Here is a 19,539-nt window from a genome sequence, read left to right on the forward strand (position 1 = left end):
CGTAAAAACTCAGTGTAATTACTATTTTGTTTTGAATTGGAAATAAGCACTTGTGTTTGTTTTGATGTGTGTGAATAAACACCAGCAAAAGCCAGATGTGTTTTTTATTCATACCATCAGTGTTAGGTTGGTGCATTGTGTGCTTATTAATGTGATGGCTTGTGTTAACTGTTTGATACAAAAATACCATTTTTACGAAGGTTTGGACAGTTAAGCAAGGTTTATTAGCTTTTGCAAGAAAACTACAATGTTTTGCTGATTTGGTGAAGGGTTTTCTGATTTGTGTGTAGAGTTTTGCAAAAATAGCCAATAGTTACAAAAAATATGCTTAAGCCATCAGAAAAAACGGTAAAAACTCCTGAGATTCATAAGAACACTGCAAAGCATGAAATCTGAACAGCTTCTGTAGCTGACTTTGGGCGTGGGAACATTGTTTACTTTCATGTTGTCTCCAACATCACAGTAGATAAAGTCAAAACATTTTGTCTTCCTGTAATCAGCTCGCCACCCCTCATTTCTCCTATGAATTTCTGGCATGAGTCCAAATGGCAGATTAGCTCTAATATGCTGATCTCTCTTTTTGTTTCCTTTGGTTTTCCTTTCATGTTTTTAATGACTCAAGATCAGAAGAAACAAACTCAGACTGGAGAATTTAATTTCACACCACACACAACCCACATGCTCATCTGCTGCAGGATTGTACACCATTACTGCCACCTTGAGGCTCATCAACTCTCTGAGATAACCCAGGATGGCATTTGCATTATCTGACCAATCCCAATTATGGAAAAGCGCACTAGCAGCAGAGCAGCTGATTTTACAAAGAAAGATAAAAATGCACTTCAGGAGGTTAGACACATGGAAGCAAAACAGCTGCTGGTTGGTATGGTTGGTATTTCCCTCTGTTGTAGTCAAAAATTGTAGTTTCAACACTGTTTGTCTGTCTAGTACAACAAGTCACAATGGAGTGAAAATATGACAACAAGTTTGTAGAAACTAAAGAAAAATCAGTGGTTGTCTGAAGATTGTACTGATATTTTTTTGTATCAGTTACTGATAACAAACTCAGCATGCAGAACATAGGAGTGGAACATAAAAGGAAGCTTTAATTCTGATAAGACAAAATAACAGAGTCCAAAGGTAATCAAGTCATCAAAAATGTGCACATTCTTACAAAAACCTAAGAGAAGCTAAATCTCTCAGGTTAAAGTCTCAAAAATCTCTAAGAAGAAAAACAGAAATCCCCCAAATTCTCTTAGATTCTCAACAGCACTGGGGGAAAAAACAAAAAAAGATTTTTCCAGAAATCATAATTTTAAGCTAAGAGGGTTTTTTTGTTTGTTTGTTTGTTTGTTTGTTTGTTTGTTTGTTTGTTTGTTTAGAAAACCAGCTTTTCCTTTTTAAATGTGTCCAGGAAACTAATAACTCATGGGAGAACATGCAAAATCATTCTAGGAACTAATTCAAAGGTGCTTCTAGAAAGAAAATTATCAATTAACATGGAAACTCCAGTAAAACTTCAAGCTCTGTTAGAATTACAAGTTTCAACAAAAAACAATTTTTTAAAATTAATTGTTCCGACTTGGGATGGCATGTCCCAGTGATACCTGAATGGCTCGCCCTTGATAAGAACCAAAACTTATTCTGTTTTTTCTCCCTTTTCCAACTTTAATGGAGGGCGCTACCTTTGGAGTAATGTCCTTCCCAGTTCCAACCCAGTTCCAACCTTCTGTCATGGCCTTGGTCTTTGACCCAGTTTTTGAGTTTCTTATGGGATTGTGATTCTTTTTTTTTTTTTTTCGATTTAAGAGATTTTCATACTAGTTTTTTGTATGATTTAATCTTCAGTTTTGCAATTTTTTTGTGTATCTGAGTTTGTTATTTCTAGCTCCTGGTTCATAAAATCTTTGTTGTGATCTCCCTCTTGGCTGTGCCATGTCGATTTGACTAATAACTAATATGATGAATAAATCTGCCCTGTTTAACCCTTTAATGGTGTTTGGACAATCAGTTGTGTAGTGGAGGAGAAGGTGTGACAGTGTGGGGGTGCTGTGCTGGTGACACTGTTGGGGATTTATTCAAAACTGAAGGCACGCTGAACCAGCAAGGCTACCACAGCATCCTGCAGCGTCATGCCACCCCATCTGGTTTGTGTTTAGTTGGACCATCATTTATTTTTTAACAGGACAATGACTACCGTGGAATGGACATATTTTAGCGACCTTTTTCTTGAAGGATGAGGTGCTGGGAATAGAGAATGTTAAACTAACTACCAAGAAGGACAGTGATGAAGTGCTGTGCCAGATTGCCTGGCCTTCAGTCACCTGACCTATACCCAGTCAAGATGGCTTGGGATGAGATGGACCACAGACTGAAGGCAAAAGGGCCAACAAGTGCTCATCATCTCTGGGAAATCCTTCAAAACTGTTGGAAAACCATTTCGGGTGACGACCTCATGAAGCTCATTGAGAGAATGCAAAGCAGTAATCACAGCAAAGGGTGGCTACTTTGAAGAATCTAAAATATAAAACATGTTTTGAGTTATTTTACACCTTTTTGTTTACTACATAATTCCATATGTGTTCATTCATAGTTCAGATGCCTTCAGTGAGAATCTACAATGTAAATAGTTATGAAAAAAAAAGAAAAGCCATTAAATGAGAAGATGTGTCCAAACTTTTCACTGGTACTTATAAGAAATCGAGAGACAGAGAGTCCGATTTTGAGATCTAATTTCTTTACTATAATTGGTCTCTATTTAAGATGACTAAACACTGAAAATCATCAAATAACAAAAAAGTTACAAAGCTTTTCAGAAAATAAATTTTTGCTTTTAAAGCTATGCTTGGTATGTTAAAAAACTGGAAGGAAAAGAAAGACATTACTTACAAAGCACATATTACTATTTTTTTCTTTTCTCACTCTCTCTTTTTTTTGTGAGTAAAACACAGTGAAATAAAAACGAGGTGACATCCTGATCACGACTCCTGTTGATGCACTATAACCCAAAGGCCAGAGGACATGTGGTGTGGTGGCTCCCTTTAATATTTCCTCAAGTACATGGATCCTCTACTGTCGTCACTTTTGACCTGATTAATCATGCAGATGGTAATGAGCAGGCCCAGCAGCTATAAAGACAGAGAAGAAGAATGATCAAAATGTATTGTTTGTATGTACTGCTCCAACACTGTAATGACTGGCTTTTAGTCTAAAGCTGAAGAGTTTCCAGCTTCATGCTAGTTAAAGTTGAAATCAGGAGGCTAATAAGCTACATAAGATAAATGAATATTATAGATTAAATTAAAAAGAAAAAACATTTGAAATGTAAACGTTTTGGCTTATCAAGTTTGCAACAAAGTGGCCAAAAAAGTGGACAATAAAGACTGTAACGCAGAGATCAGAATAACATCTTCAAATTCCATATTTTGTTTGATTAGCAGTCCATTGACCAGAGTCAAGTACTATGTTAAAATGATTTTTCACTGTTGAACAGTTATTGAATGTACAGGTTAAAGGAGTCAAAGGTGATTTTGACAAAATCTTAAAGAACAACAGAGTCAGTGACACACAGAGGTAACCATGGCAATAAAATAAAAAAACGATAGAGCTTACTGCTATAACAGCAAATCCAAAGAAGAAGCCAAACAGGATGTTAAAGAAAAGGTTCAAAAGTTCAAGGATAATGTCATAGCAGGGCTGCAGAAGAGAAGAGAAAATGGTAATTATCTGACCAGCAGTACAGTGTACAGTGTTTTGATTGGCTGGTAGGTCAGATGATTGAATACCTGTTCATAGATTTCATGTGGGCCACTGGTTCCCTGCAAGAACACAAGAGCAAAATGTGGATGTAAATAGAAACAGTCTGTTAATGTTTTAGGTTGTTTTATTCTGGTGAGATTACACTCACCAGCCTCTTTGTTAGATACTCATGTTCAACCCCCCATCAATGCAAATCTCCTTCAATTCCGATTCTTGTTCATGTAATATAATATAATATACCCCTCCGCGAATCACTACCTTATCATGATGGAGGGGTTTGTGTGTCCCAGAGATGCCAGGGCCTATGTTGCTTGGGGGCTTTTACCCCCTGGTAGGGTCTCCCATGGCAAGTTGGTCCTGGGTGAGGGACCAGGCAAAGAGTGATTCAGAAGACCCTTATGAGAATATCACCGAAGGAACAGTTTACCCTGCCCAGGATAAGGTTACTGGGGCCCCGCCCTGGAGCCAGGCCCGGGGAGGGTGCCTGAGGGTGAGCGGCCCGGCAGGGCACAGCCCGAAAAGGGGACATGGGCCCATCCTCCTGCAGGCCAACCACCCTCAGGAAGCGGCATAGAGGTCAGGTGCATTGTGCGCTGTGCGGCGGCCAGGAGCAGAGGTCCTGGCTGACTGATCCCCGGCAACCAAGACTGGCAATTGGGACATGGAATGTCACCTCTCTGGGGAAGGAGCCTGAGTTAGTGCGTGAGGCTGAGAGGTACTAGCTAGATATAGTCGGGCTCACCTCAACGCATGGCTCAGGCTCTGGAACCAATCTCCTGGAGAGGCGCTGGACTCTGTCTTAGTCTGGAGTTGCCCCTGGTGAGAGGCAGTGGGCTGGGGCGGGTATTCTAATATCTCCTCGGCTTGCTGCCTGTACGTTGGGGTTCTTGCCAGTGGGTGAGAGGGTTTTGTTCCCTGCACCTTTGGGTCAGGGAACGGGTACTGACTGTCATCTGCGCTTATGCGCCAAGTGGCAGCTCAGAGTATCCAGCCTTTTTAGAGTCCCTGTGGGATGCTGGAAGGTGCCCTACTGGCAGACTTCAATGCTCACATGGGTAACGACAGTGTGACCTGGAGGGGCGTGATTGGGAGGACCGGCCTCCCTGATCTGAACCCGAGTGGTGTTTTGTTATTGGACTTCTTGCAAACCAAAGTTTGGCCATAACGAACACTATGTTTGAACATAAGAGTGTCCAAAAGTGCACGTGGCACCAGGACGCTCTAGGCCGCAGGTCAATGATCGATTTTGTAGTCGTAGCACCAAACCTGCAGCCATGTTCTGGACACTCGGGTAAAGAGAGGGGCTGAGCTGTCAGCTGATCACCACCTGGTGGTGAATTGGATCAGGTACCAGGGGAGGACGCTGGACAGACCTGGCGTGCCTAAACATATAGTGAGGGTGTGCTGGGAACACCTAGCAGAGCCCCAGTCCGTGAGATCTTCTTCGGCAGAGCTTCGATAGCATTCCAAGGGAGACTGGGGACAATGGGTCCGAATGGACCATGTTCAGCACCTCCATTGCAGAAGCTGCTGCACTGAGCTGTGGCTGCAAGATGGTTGGTGCCTATCGTGGTAGTAACCCCCAAACCAAATGGTAGTACCCAGAGTTGAAGGGAGCCACCAGGCTGAAGAAGGAGTACTCTTGGGCTTGGTTAGCCTGTGGGACTTCGGAGGCAGCTGACAGGTACCAACAGGCAAAGCAGAATGCTGCTCGGGCAGTGGCTGAAGCAAAAACTCGGGTGTGGGAGGAGTTTGGAGAGGCCATGGAAAAAGACCTTCGAATTGCCTCAAAGAGATTCTGGCAGGAGGGGAACGCGGTGCTCTACCTGTACTGTGTATAGTGCCGGTGGAGCGCTGCTGACTTCGACTGAGAAAATTGTTGGGCGGTGGAAGGAATACTTCAAGGACCTCCTTAATCGCACTGGCACGTCTTCCATGAAGGAAGCAGAGTCTGGGGCTGAGGGGGATGACCCGCAAATTTCCGGGGGTGAGGTCACTGAGGCAGTTAAACAACTCCTTGGTGGCAGAGCCCCTGACGTGGATGAGGTCCGCCCTGAGTTCCTGACGGTTCTGAATGTTGTAGGGCTGTCCTGGCTGACACGCCTCTGCAATATTGCATGGAGATCAGGGGCAGTACCCGTGGACTGGCAGACTAGGGTAGTGGTCCCCATTTTTAAGAAGGGGGACCGGAGGGTGTGTTCCAACTACAGGGGGATCACACTCCTCAGCCTCCCTGGGAAAGTCTATGACAGGGTGCTGGAAAGGAGACTCCGTCTGTTAGTCGATCCTCGGATACAGGATGAACAATGTGGTTTTCGTCCTGGTCGCGGGACACTGGATCAGCTCTTTATCCTCTCAATGATACTTGACAGCGCATGAGAATTTGCACAACCAGTCTACACGTGTTTTGTGGACTTGGAGAAGGCATTCGACCATGTCCTTCAGGGTGTCCTATGGAGGTGCTGCAGGAGTATGGGGTGTCTGGCCCATTGCCCATTCGATCCCTATACAACCATTGCAAGAGCTTGGTTCGCATAGCCGGCAATAAGGGGGACTCGTTCCTCGTGGGTGATGGGCTCCGCCAAGGCTGCCCTTTGTCACCGATTCTGTTCATAACTTTTATGGACAGGATTTATAGGCGCAGCCAAGTGCTGGAGGGCTTTCACTTAGGTGGCCTCAGAATCTCATTCCTGCTTTTCACGGATGATGTGGTTTTGTTGGCTTCATCGGGTGATGGCCTCCAGCTCACACTGGAACAGTTCGCAGCCGAGTGTGAAGCAGCAGGAATGAGGATTAGCATCTCCAAATCTGAGGCCATAGTTCTCAGCCGGAAAAGAGTGGAGTGCCCACTCCGGGTCGGGGACGAGTTTCTGCCCCAAGTGGAAGAGTTGATGGGAGAATGGAGACAGAGATCGACAGACGGATTGGTGGTGTGGCTGCAGTGGTACCGGCCCGTCATGATGAAGAGAGAGCTGAGCATAAAAGTGAAGCTCGTGTGAAGCTAATGAGTGAAGCTCATTATTATTATTATTATTATTTTTTATTTTATTTTTTTTCTGTTTTATTGTTATCATCCGAATCTCAATGGCCCAACCTGTTTTGATATATGTCTTTATATCGGTTGATACTTGCTGTATTGGGCCTGATATGTTAAATTACATGTGCAAAACTTTATAAATAAAAAATTATAAAAGTGAAGCTCTCAATTAATCGGTCGATCTTTGTCCGTACCCTCAGGGTCACGAGTTCTTTTGGGCACTTTTGGTAGTGAACAAAAGAACGACATTGCGGAAATGAGCTTAATTCGAAGGGTGGCTGGCCTCTCCCTTAGAGATCTCCCTTAGAGGGAGGTCTGGGCCTCTCTGTTTACCCTACTTGTGTGAGGAGGCCTACCCATTGTAATGTGGTGATCTTTTTGAGAGATAGCCTTTATTTGTCAGTTGCAGGTCTTTTGCCCACAACCGAGATGACAGACCTTGCCGACCGTACATACAATACACAAACATCACATTAGGGAGACAGGTCAGGCTAGGTAGCGAAGAAAAAAACAAAAGAAACAAAATGTGTAACACAAAAGGATAATACAGGAATGCACAGATATCAACACACCATAGGACAATAAACACAGACAAGCAGCATGGGAAAGTGTTCCAGTGTGTACATCTGATCTGGGACCGCTGCAATCTTCGACTGCGCCTCCAGCTGACCCGATGTCCACATCAGAGGGGAGGTAAGCGTTGGAGGTGGTGTTGGATCCGGGGCAGGGAGGGTGATGCGTCAGTGAGTGGTTATCAGTATCAGTATATGTATGTGTTTGCGTGTCCATAGTTCAGCTGAGACAGTGTCCTTCACCCTGCCAGGCTAAGTAAATAGTCTTCCAGCCAACCCAGGTGGCCTTGCATGGAATGGGAAGGAACAGACTCAACACAGTCGTTATCAGGGAGTTTTTGTTCGGCTCCAGCCTTGAGCCCACAGCTGGCACCGAAGGGGTTGCCGGATTATGATGGTAATTTTTCTTTTGCAACAACTCATGAGAATTTCAAAGCTGTTCTTTAACACTCCGACACTGGTCTCTCAATCCGTCCATCGTGTATCCGGCAGGGAAAGTACCTCCAGGGCACTCGGGCTCTCCCGAGCCCAGACTTCTCATTGAGAAAAGGGTGTCAATAGCATTCAGAGACCAGTTGATCAAATCCATAATTCTCTTTAGGTTTTAGAAACAGACTGTGAGAGTGTGTTCCAGGGAAAGTAATACAAAAAACATGAGACTAGACAAGGACATAAGCAGGGAAGATAAGGGAGAGGAGAGGAGAAAAAGTGCGTCCGCCTCCTCCGAGAGCCTAAAGAGAAGTTTTTCCAGTTGAGCAGTATCTTGGCAATAATCAGGACCACAAGCAGAGGTGTTTTGATATATTTGGAGTTTGTTTAGTTCTTCCATATCGCCAAGTAAACAGAGGGAGAGGTGGTCAAGGATTTGGGATATTTTAGTAGTTATTTCTTTCCAGACGTTTTGTATTGGTGGACAGAGCCAGAATGCTTGAAGGTGTTCATCAGTGGTGTTGAGTGTGCAGTTTGTGCAAATGTCTTATTCACTAAGTCCTATTGGAGATAAAGTATCGGAATTTCAGGAGAGGTACCATGCCTCCAAAACGCACTCCTTCCGGTTCTCATCTATATATGTTCCCCCAGTTCTACAAGCTGTTCATTCTCGTTTACGTGCCCTACCCTCCCTCTTCTTTAACTCCTTCACTTCTGTTTAGTACATGGGGATCTGCTAGGCCCGGGAACCACGACCAGTCCCGTTCGAGGAATTCCCCAAACCGCAGCTGAATTCACATCCAAGCCATTTACCTATACAGGGAGTGCAGAATTATTATGCAAATGAGTATTTTGTCCACATCATCCTCTTCATGCATGTTGTCTTACTCCAAGCTGTATAGGCTCGAAAGCCTACTACCAATTAATCATATTAGGTGATGTGCATCTCTGTAATGAGAAGGGGTGTGGTCTAATGACATCAACACCTTATATCAGGTGTGCATAATTATTAGGAAACTTCCTTTCCTTTGGCAAAATGGGTCAAAAGAAGGACTTGACAGGCACAGAAAAGTCAAAAATAGTGAGATATCTTGCAGAGGGATGCACCACTGAACAAGACACACAAGCTGAAACGTCAAGACTGGGCCAAGAAATATCTCAAGACTGATTTTTCCAAGGTTTTATGGACTGATGAAATGAGAGTGAGTCTTGATGGGCCAGATGGATGGGCCCGTGGCTGGATTGGTAAAGGGCAGAGAGCTCCAGTCTGACTCAGATGCCAGCAAGGTGGAGGTGGAGTACTGGTTTGGGCTGGTATCATCAAAGATGAGCTTGTGGGGCCTTTTCGGGTTGAGGATGGAGTCAAGCTCAACTCCCAGTCCTACTGCCAGTTTCTGGAAGACACCTTCTTCAAGCAGTGGTACAGGAAGAAGTCTGCATCCTTCAAGAAAAACATGATTTTCATGCAGGACAATGCTCCATCACACGCGTCCAAGTACTCCACAGCGTGGCTGGCAAGAAAGGGTATAAAAGAAGAAAAACTAATGACATGGCCACCTTGTTCACCTGATCTGAACCCCATTGACAACCTGTGGTCCATCATCAAATGTGAGATTTACAAGGAGGGAAAACAGTACACCTCTCTGAACAGTGTCTGGGAGGCTGTGGTTGCTGCTGCACGCAATGTTGATGGTCAACAGATCAAAACACTGACAGAATCCATGGATGGCAGGCTTTTGAGTGTCCTTGCAAAGAAAGGTGGCTATATTGCTTGCTGATTTGTTTTTGTTTTGTTTTTGAATGTCAGAAATGTATATTTGTGAATGTGGAGATGTTATATTGGTGTCACTGGTAAAAATAAATAATTGAAATGGGTATATATTTGTTTTTTGTTAAGTTGCCTAATAATTATGCACAGTAATAGTCACCTGCACACACAGATATCCCCCTAAAATAGCTAAAACTAAAAACAAACTAAAAACTACTTCCAAAAACATTCAGCTTTGATATTAATGAGTTTTTTGGGTTCATTGAGAACATGTTTGTTGTTCAATAATAAAATTATTCCTCAAAAATACAACTTGCCTAATGATTCTGCACTCCCTGTATCTACTAAAACGCTGTCAAATCTAAAATAAAGACGTGGGCCTAGCTAGTGAAGTATGATTTTATATTGTATTACTTGTATGTTGGTGTTGTTAGACATGCTAAAAATGTTATTGCAGACTCTACTCCAAAACTGATTATCTGTCTGGATGATGGAGTCTTTTTCCCATTTGTTAATTTGAGCGTGAGGTGCATTATCATTAGAGGATAGTAGTTTATTTGGTTTTAAGGGTGGTTTTTGTGACTTTGCAATTTTATTGATGCTGTTTATTAGTGATGGTTGTCCTACGTTAGTGTTATTGATACTTATTTTGCTTTGATGGAGTGTTTTTGTTGGTTATGTTGACGAAATAATTTTCTGTCAATCCTGTATATGTCAATGAACTGTTGAAATGTTAAGAAGTTATTCTGATAAAATATGTGGCGGAGGTGTGTGATGCCTTTTTCTTTCCATTTAATGCCTATCAGGGTAATTTATTTGCAGTGATGTAAGGGCTATTCCATATGGGTGTTTGAGTTGTAGGTGAGAATATAGTGTTTTTTATTTTATTAATCTTCCAGCAAGCTGACAGTGTTTGCTGTTGCAGTGGTTTTAAGCCGTTGTGATGTGTGATTGTATTCCTGATAAATGGTAAATCTTTGATTAATCGATCTTTATAATCAGATTGTCTAGACCTGGATGAAGGTGATGGGTTGAATGCATCCATTTGATAAGGTATTGTAGTTGGTTATCTAAGAAGTAGTAGTTGAAATTTGGTGCTTCTAGGACTCCTTGGACTTTTGACTTTTGTAATATTTTTAGTTTTATTCTGGAGTTTTTGTTTTTCCAGTAGAATGAAGTTATTATTGTGTCCAGAATAGTGAAAAAAAAGCTTCTGCGGGTTAAATAGGGATCATTGTGAATAAATAGTTGAGTTTAGGTAATATCATCAACTTTATGGTGTTAATACGTCCTATAACTGATAGCTGTATTGTCAACCATTAATTTAAGTAATCTTTTATTGTTTTTGATAGGAGTCTTGAAAACTGCTGATGAATTTGAATGTGGTCACTGGATTGGTTTATAGAGTAGATACAGTGGGGCAAAAAAGTATTTAGTCAGCCACCGATTGTGCAAGTTCCCCCACTTAAAATGATGACAGAGGTCAGTAATTTGCACCAGAGGTACACTTCAACTGTGAGAGACAGAATGTGAAAGAAAAATCCATGAATTCACATGGTAGGATTTGTAAAGAATTTATTCGTAAATTAGGGTGGAAAATAAGTATTTGGTCACCTCAAACAAGGAAAATCTCTGGCTCTCACAGACCTGTAACGTCTTCTGTAAGAAGCTTTTCTGTCCCCTACTCGTTACCTGTATGAATGGCACTTGTTTGAACTCATCATCTGTATAAAAGACACCTGTCCACAGCCTCAAACAGTCAGACTCCAAACTCCGCCATGGCCAAGACCAAAGAGCTTTCGAAGGACACCAGGAAAAGTATTGTAGACCTGCACCAGACTGGTCACCATCAGTAACGCACTACAACGGCAGGGAATCAAATCCCGCAGTGCCAGACGTGTTCCGCTGCTGAAGCCAGTGCATGTCCAGGCCCGTCTGAAGTTTGCCAGATAGCACATGGATGATACAGCAGAGGATTGGGAGAATGTCATGTGGTCAGATGAAACCAAAGTAGAACTTTTTGGTATAAACTCAACTCGTCGTGTTTGGAGGAAGAAGAATACTGAGTTGCATCCCAAGAACACCATACCTACTGTGAAGCATGGGGGTGGAAACATCATGCTATGGGGCTGTTTTTCTGCCAAGGGGACAGGACGACTGATCCGTGTTAAGTACAGAATGAATGGGGCCATGTATCGTGAGATTTTGAGCCAAAACCTCCTTCCATCAGTGAGAACTTTGAAGATGAAATGAGGCTGGGTCTTCCAACATGACAATGATCCAAAACACACCGCCCGGGCAACAAAGGAGTGGCTCTGTAAGAAGCATTTGAAAGTCCTGGAGTGGCCTAGCCAGTCTCCAGACCTCAACCCCATAGGAAATCTGTGGCGGGAGTTGAAAGTCCGTGTTGCTCGGCGACAGCCCCAAAACATCACTGCTCTCGAGAAGATCTGCATGGAGGAATGGGCCAAAATACCAGCTACTGTGTGTGCAAACCTGGTAAAGACCTATAGTAAACGTTTGACCTCTGTTATTGCCAACAAAGGTTATGTTACAAAGTATTGAGTTGTATTTTTGTTATTGACCAAATACTTATTTTCCACCCTAATTTACGAATAAATTCTTTACAAATCCTACCATGTGGATTCATGGATTTTTTTTTCACATTCTGTCTCTCACAGTTGAAGTGTACCTCTGGTGCAAATTACTGACCTCTGTCATCATTTTAGGTGGGGGAACTTGCACAATCGGTGGCTGACTAAATACTTTTTTGCCCCACTGTATAATTTGGAACTGCTTAATATTGCTGTTGTGTGCAATCTTCCCAAATAAAACAGATGTGACAATGGTAGGAGGAAGGAAAGAAAATTAAACAAAACGCACAGATAAAGAAATAAACAAAAAAAATGTTAACACTGAAACACATAAAGGCATTGCGTACACAATGTTAAGAGCCTAATGACACATGAGTTCAGAGACAACTAGGTTAACTGTTCTTTTTGGATTTTATCAATTACTGTGGGGGGAGAGAAAAAAATATGAATGGAATGTGAGCAAGAAAGAGGGAGGGAGGAAAGAAAGAAAAAAAAGGTAAAATAAATTAGCAGCGACAATGATAGCTTTAATGATCATTTGACATATAAAAACACCCAAAATCACAACACATTTAGTCATGAAATTGTTTTATGAACAATTTGCTTTTCAGCTTGACATTATAGTTCTATTCTGTAAAACCAACCTGAGGCTTGGATTTGCATCTAAGTGAGTTGGATCTTCCATTCATTGCTGATCCAGTATTTGAAGAAATGCATTCACAGGAGTCAGGGATATTATTACCCCAGTCTGTGGCGTTCCTAATTCCACAGCAATGAAACTGTTAACAAACAAGAGATTGACTTTAAACAACAGGAAATACTCAACAAAATTCTCCACTATTCTGTTTTTTATCAATATAGTGACTGTAATGTAAATATCATTGCAAAACAATTCAGTCAATATATGGTGCAATCAAAATGTTTTTTGACTCCAATCTTGGCTGATCTCCCCTTTAAGGTTGGTCCTTGTTCACCTCTGGGCCCTTCCAGTGCTACTGTTATGTTTAGGTAACTTACAAGTTCTGTGTTGACTACTTGTAAAAGCACAGTTGCAACAAAATCCACTAGGGCCAGTAGAAAGACTACTATTATTGGGGTAAATAGTGCAAAAAACATTACATTTGACTGTATCTTCTCAACCATACTTCTAATGACTTCTTCTCTTATGTTGGCCTTTTGTAGTTCATTCTGGAGGGCAGTCTCTATCTGGAAAAGAAAATAACATTTTAGTATAATGGTAGAGAAATGAAGAATATATTCTCCTCAAGACAGACAGACACAGCAGGCCAAAAAGCACAGAGAAAGCAGAGGGAAAGATGAAGCAATAATAATGTTATGGATTATGAGACAGCAGACGCTTAAGCAATAATATGTCCACTCATAACCAAGAGGCCCTTCAATGGTTCCTCTTACAGCAGTTACACTTTCTGATTTTATTTGTATCTTCCTGAAATATTTTGACTGAATCCTCATTCTCTGAAATGCTACTTGCTTTCTTTTTAAAGTACCTCTTAAGTCCCATGGTCATGGCCAACTAGGACGGTTGAGTAAACTGATCACTTGGTAGTGTGTTGGTTATTGTGAGTTATTAAGACTGAGATATAAAAAGCATACTGCAGAAAGACAATGAAGGTAATTTATCTCCAAAACATAAAAATTAAGTCTAGCGGCAAGATAACAGATGGAAATACTAAATGTAGCTGATCAGACAGCAATGGAGAACACAGCAGAATTAAGAAAGAAAAGACAAGATGACCTCATTTCTTCCTGTCGCTACATTGATGCCACCATAAAACATGATGATCATTCCAATCCCCATGAAGCTTGCAAACTGTACAAACAAAACAATACAAAGAGCATCCACAGTTATTGTTCTAATAACTATAAAATTAACACAGCATCAGCTTGTTATCTTGTTTGATGTGGAGTTGTACATACTAGTTTGAGGCCGATGATTGACTCACAGCACGTAGCAAAGATTCCCAGAGAGGAAATACCGAGGACGCCGATGGCAAACAACCAACCCCAAATCATGTCTGGCAAATCAAGTGATGAGAACTCCTCCTGAATGATAGGAAAGGACACCAACAATGGATTAATCTGGAAAATTATTTAGTTCTTCAAATGAAAAAAAAAAAACAAAAAAAAAAAAACCAAAATAACATTTTAGACATGACTGTCCGGTCCATGTTAGACTGACTATCCCAACCCCCCCCCCCCCCCCCCCCCCCCATGCTACCATAGGTCACACAAGAAGCATTTCAAAACCTGAACCAGGCCATACGAGGACCAACCTGCAACTCACCACCCAGCAAGTAGCATTCCTGAGTGAAGAGGCCAGCTCATTCAATTCAATTTCATTTTATTTATATAGCGCCAAACAGTGTTGGGGAGTAACGGAATACATGTACCGCCGTTACGTATTTAAAATACAAAATATGAGTAACTGTATTCCATTACAGTTACCATTTAAAAAGGTGGTATTTAGAATACAGTTACTTTGTTAAAATAAATGGATTACATGGCGGTATTTTCCTGTTTCATTTTGTCGCGGGTCAGGACTGTTTCGGTTTTGCTTGACAACTATGTTCTGTTGTTCCAGGCGGCAGCATTATGGTTGCCATGGCGACTGTGTGTTTCCTGGGTGAGAAAGCGCCTTTTTGTTGTTGTTGTTGTGTAAAGCTAATAGGCAGGGACTCTCCTCAGCTCTTACTGGAACAGTGGCGCGGCTGCCCCTCTGTTGGTCTTCCATGGTCTCTTGTGTTCTGGGGGCCTCTGGATGTCTGGAGTTTTGATCTCCTCCATACCCGCTTCACACCCTGGAGGACGGGGCTGTGGCCCCCCCACACTCCCTAGCAGATCATTACATGGAGAAACCTTTGGAATGCAAGCATGCTGATCCACACAGGTATGCACACATGGGTATTCACAGACGCGGACTACAGCTTTCTTGGCTGCTGCCTCAAAGCACACTGTGCGCTGTCTATCTTGCGTGCTGCACAATATCGTTTATTATTTAGTAAATATTGATATCTATGACTAGCTAGTTTATTGTGATGGTGCTTTGTTTTCTCTATTATTATGTTGCTCTTTGTTGTTTGCTGTCTCCTCTGTTTGTTTTTTTTGTTTGTTTGTTTTTTTCTCCATACAGGTGACCCAGGAGTTCTTTTTTTTTTTCTCTCTCTTCCCCCCCCTTCTCACCGTCTCTTCTCCCCTTTGGTTTTCTTTCTTTTTCTCCCCCTCTTTCTCTCATTCATTCCCCCTGTCCTATTTATTTAAAAAAAATACTGCTGTTTCTGATGTCATTTAGAAAAAAAAAAAAAAAAAAAAAAAGCTAATAGGCAGAATGCTACAGGTATAGCCCTAAAGAATGTAGCATCATAGGCAGTGTAGTCCGTGCTGCAGGGAGAATGGATCGCCATACCCATTATGTGTCTGTGAGCGCGAGGAGGGAGAAAAAGGAGAGTGGAAAAGTACGAGTTGTCATCAAACAAAAACGGGAGCTGGAAGCATGTAAATATAATAATAACCACTGCAGCCAAGAAGAGTGCCTGGCGAGCCCAGTTGTAAGTAAGCTATTAAAACTCGACTGTACACTGTGTTCATGTTTTCCTACGAAACAATAAGTTCCATTGGAGCAGCCTTTCAACGCCTCTCTCTGTCTCTCACAAGCAAAGGTGACCCAGACAACAAAGTAAAGCTATTTTTCAGCTACAAGCCCAACACGGAACCGACGTATTAGTCAGAGGTCCGTTTACTACAGTTCGGAGTCGCGGACCTTCAGTAACAGTAATAAATCACACAGCAATAGTACATTCACGTAGTTGTAAAAAGCATGATAATATATTAAGTAATCCAAAGTATTCAGAATACGTTAGTCTCATTGAGTAACGTAACGGAATACGTTATAGAATACATTTTGGCGTATGTATTCTGTAATCTGTAGTGGAATACATTTTAAAAGTAACCTTCCCAACACTGGTGCCAAATCACAACAGTCGTCTCAAGGCTTGTGTACTACCTTTTTCTGTTAATGGTTTATATGACACTACTGTATGTCATGTTCTTGTACTTCTGTACTAAAAATGGCAACACATTGCAAAACAGTTGGGGTCAGGTAACAAAAGGCTTGACAAATTGTTCGAAAAATAGTATGGAAAAAAGGAACAACTGGAGGAACATTTTGAAACATATTTTGTTAACTAACAACAGGTCGGTAGCATGCTGGGGAATAAAATGTGGATATATTAAACATGTTAAAAGGAAACATTTTAAAAGAAAGTGACACTTAAAAAAATCAGCAATCTGCTTTGTTCTAATTAAAAACTGAAAAATTAATGAGACTGTTTACCTTATGGGTAGAGGTCTGTAGCAATCCGTAAATCAGCCCAAATCCAACTATCTGAGGAAAGAGACTCAGATCATGTCATCTGCAATAGCAAAACCAGAGTTCCTGTATGGTTGCCTAAATGTACCAAGGAAACATTTATTCTTTAAAAGATAAATTCATCAGGGACTTGTTTTAAAAATGTTTCAAAACAAAAGAAACAAAAGATAAACAGTACCACAGAGAATTTCAAGTTTAAACTTTGGTCGATCTGCCCATTGGTTAGGTTTGACCAATACAGAATATATATATATATATATATATATATATATGTAAAAAAAACCAAAATAAACACACCCAGCACGCCCCTGCGGGCGGTTTATCCTTCAAGCTCGGGTCCTCTACCAGAGGCCTGGGAGCTTGAGGGTCCTGCGCAGTATCTTAGCTGTTCCCAGGACTGCGCTCTTCTGGACAGAGATCTCCGATGTTATTCCCGGGATCTGCTGGAGCCACTCGCCTAGCTTGGGAGTCACCGCACCTAGTGCTCTGATTACCACGGGGACCACTGTTACCTTCACCCTCCACATCCTCTCGAGCTCTTCTCTGAGCCCTTGGTATTTCTCCAGCTTCTCGTGTTCCTTCTTCCTGATATTGCTGTCATTCGGAACCGCTACATCGATCACTACGGCCGTCTTCTTCTGTTTGTCTACCACCACTATGTCCGGTTGTTTAGCCACCACCATTTTGTCCGTCTGTATCTGGAAGTCCCACAGGATCTTAGCTCGGTCATTCTCCACCACCCTTGGGGGCATCTCCCATTTTGACCTCGGGACTTCCAGGTTATACTCGGCACAGATGTTCCTGTACACTATGCCGGCCACTTGGTTATGGCGTTCCATGTATGCCTTGCCTGCTAGCATCTTGCACCCTGCTGTTATGTGCTGGATTGTCTCTGGGGCATCTTTATACAGCCTGCACCTGGGGTCTTGCCTGGTGTGATAGACCCCAGCCTCTATGGATCTTGTACTCAGAGCTTGTTCTTGTGCTGCCATGATTAGAGCCTCTGTGCTGTCTTTCAGTCCAGCTTTGTCCAGCCACTGGTAGGATTTCTGGATATCAGCCACCTCCTCCATCTGCCGGTGGTACATACCGTGCAGGGGCCTGTCCTTCCATGATGGTTCCTCGTCTCCCTCCTCTTTCTTGGGTTTCTGCTGCCTGAGGTATTCACTGAGCACTCGGTCAGTTGGGGCCATCTTCCCAATGTATTCTTGGATGTTCGTTGTCTCATCCTGGACTGTGGTGCTGACACTCACCAGTCCCCGGCCCCCTTCCTTCCGCTTAGCGTACAGCCTCAGGGTGCTGGACTTGGGGTGAAACCCTCCATGCATGGTAAGGAGCTTTCTTGTCTATATATATATACATATATATATATATATATATATATATATATATGTATATACTGTATATACTGTATATATATATATATATATATATATATATATATATATATATGTATGTATGTATGTATGTATGTGTATATATATGTATATATATATGTGTGTGTGTGTGTGTGTGTGTGTATGTATATACATTTATGTATATATGTATACTTTTGCACTCAGAGTGCTCATTGCTAGAAGCAAATGTAATTTTAATAAAACATAGTAGGAAATATGTGTGCTAAGCATTAAAAATAAATCCTTATTTATTTGTTCTAAATTATGGAAAAACAGCTTCTTCTAACTGCCCAGTCTTTTAATCATTATATCTTGCAGCACTGCTTCACCATGGTAAAAGACAAAAAGGCTTCAGTGGTTCATAGTTAGATTAAAATATGAGAATGCTGAAAATAGTTTTTCCATTTCTGCATGTATGTCTTATTGTTGGGTCTTTACCTTACAATGTAAAGTGCCACAAGGCAACTGTTCTTGTGATTTGGTGCTACATAAATAAAACTGAAGTGAACAATTTTCTTTTTTTTTAAATAAACTTGTGAAAAATAAATCCTTTTAGTTTCTCTCTTTCCTTCAACATAAATAATAACAAAAATCAATAAATCAATCATCAAAATGAAATCCTAAAAACAAAAAAATAAAGATTCCACTTACTGCAAAAAGCACATTGAAGAAGACAAAAATGCACTTGAGACATCCATTAATTTTCCCCATCTTCAATTTTTAGAGGTGATGCAGTGAGGTTGTAACCCAGAGTGTAAGAATGTGCAGCTTTTCTGCCGTTTGTGAACACACAGAGTGAATGTGAATTCAGGAAGACGCAGAAGTGAAACACAAAAGGCTTCTCTGAGGACAAACCCTCACATCTATAGTAAGACCTCATAAAACACATGCAGTTAGAAAAAAAAACATGCTTTAGTTCTCATGAACTTAATAACAGGAAGCAAAACAAAAACTGAAAGAAAAAAACATATCAAAGAATTATTTCTGACTACTGTATAAAGAACACTGGCAAACAGAATGGGGGGGGAGTAAACGTAATACAGCAGAGATAAGACTGCAGTCCTCCAGTCTTCCATTAAGAGCCTCAACATCGTCTTGGGTTTTGAGAGGTAAAACCACCCCTTCAAGGAATTATGCAACTAAATCAATTTTTCTACTTCAGCAAGGCATTTAACATCTTGCTATGAACCAGTTGAGTCTCCTTCACTTCATCTAAAATGGCAAGGACTTTTTGCTTGATTCACTGTGGCTGCTCAGTTTACTTTGCATCAGTTTAACACTTGGCCTAGAGAGGTTAAAGCACACAACATTTACTATAGCAGTCGTTCTCAAATTGTAATACGTGTACCACCTATGTCTGGTGGTACGTGGGAAGTCTCCAATATTTTTTTGTTAGGATTAAATAATTGTATATGTCACGGGTGTGCACTAGAAGGGATCCAGATAGCAAGGAAACACTGAATCAACGTTGAGGTGTGACGTTGACCTAACGTTACACTTGCACCCTTTATTGTTATTGAAACGTCAGTTTTTGATATTGAATCAATGTTGAAAGCTGACATTGATTCGACGCTATATTTTCTAATAATGTTGACA

At 41.5% G+C, this 19,539-nt stretch overlaps 1 protein-coding gene across 2 annotated transcripts; it reads right to left on the bottom strand.

Annotated features, from left to right (window-relative positions):
* Positions 1-1,086: 1,086 nt before the first annotated feature.
* Positions 1,087-19,127, bottom strand: LOC113009253 (tetraspanin-8-like). Of its 2 annotated transcripts, XM_026147457.2 has the most exons (9): positions 18,595-19,121; positions 16,511-16,561; positions 14,098-14,223; positions 13,916-13,990; positions 13,279-13,365; positions 12,804-12,938; positions 3,786-3,818; positions 3,613-3,696; positions 1,087-3,128 (listed from the first exon to the last, which is right to left on the bottom strand). In XM_026147457.2, exons 1-9 carry the CDS (start codon positions 18,652-18,654, stop codon positions 3,042-3,044), a joined length of 738 nt encoding a protein of 245 aa, XP_026003242.1. In that variant the 5' UTR covers positions 18,655-19,121; the 3' UTR covers positions 1,087-3,041. The 2 variants fall into 2 exon arrangements, with proteins under 2 accessions (XP_026003242.1, XP_080148183.1); XM_080292057.1 differs by lacking the exons at positions 3,613-3,696; positions 3,786-3,818 and having other exon boundaries at positions 18,595-19,127.
* Between the last annotated feature and the right edge of the window lie 412 nt (positions 19,128-19,539).

Source organism: Astatotilapia calliptera, chromosome 17 (assembly GCF_964374335.1).
Source record: "Astatotilapia calliptera chromosome 17, fAstCal68.1, whole genome shotgun sequence".
Taxonomy (NCBI): Eukaryota; Metazoa; Chordata; class Actinopteri; order Cichliformes; family Cichlidae; genus Astatotilapia; species Astatotilapia calliptera.

Excerpts from the sequence above, each read along its gene's own strand:
- LOC113009253 (XM_026147457.2), bottom strand. The coding sequence starts at position 18,654 with ATGGGGAAAATTAATGGATGTCTCAAGTGCATTTTTGTCTTCTTCAAT. Across the intron at positions 3,697-3,785 it reads CACATGAAATCTATGAACAG|CCCTGCTATGACATTATCCT; the intron begins GTATTCAATCAT and ends TCTCTTCTGCAG. Across the intron at positions 3,129-3,612 it reads TTGGATTTGCTGTTATAGCA|CTGCTGGGCCTGCTCATTAC; the intron begins GTAAGCTCTATC and ends CTGTCTTTATAG.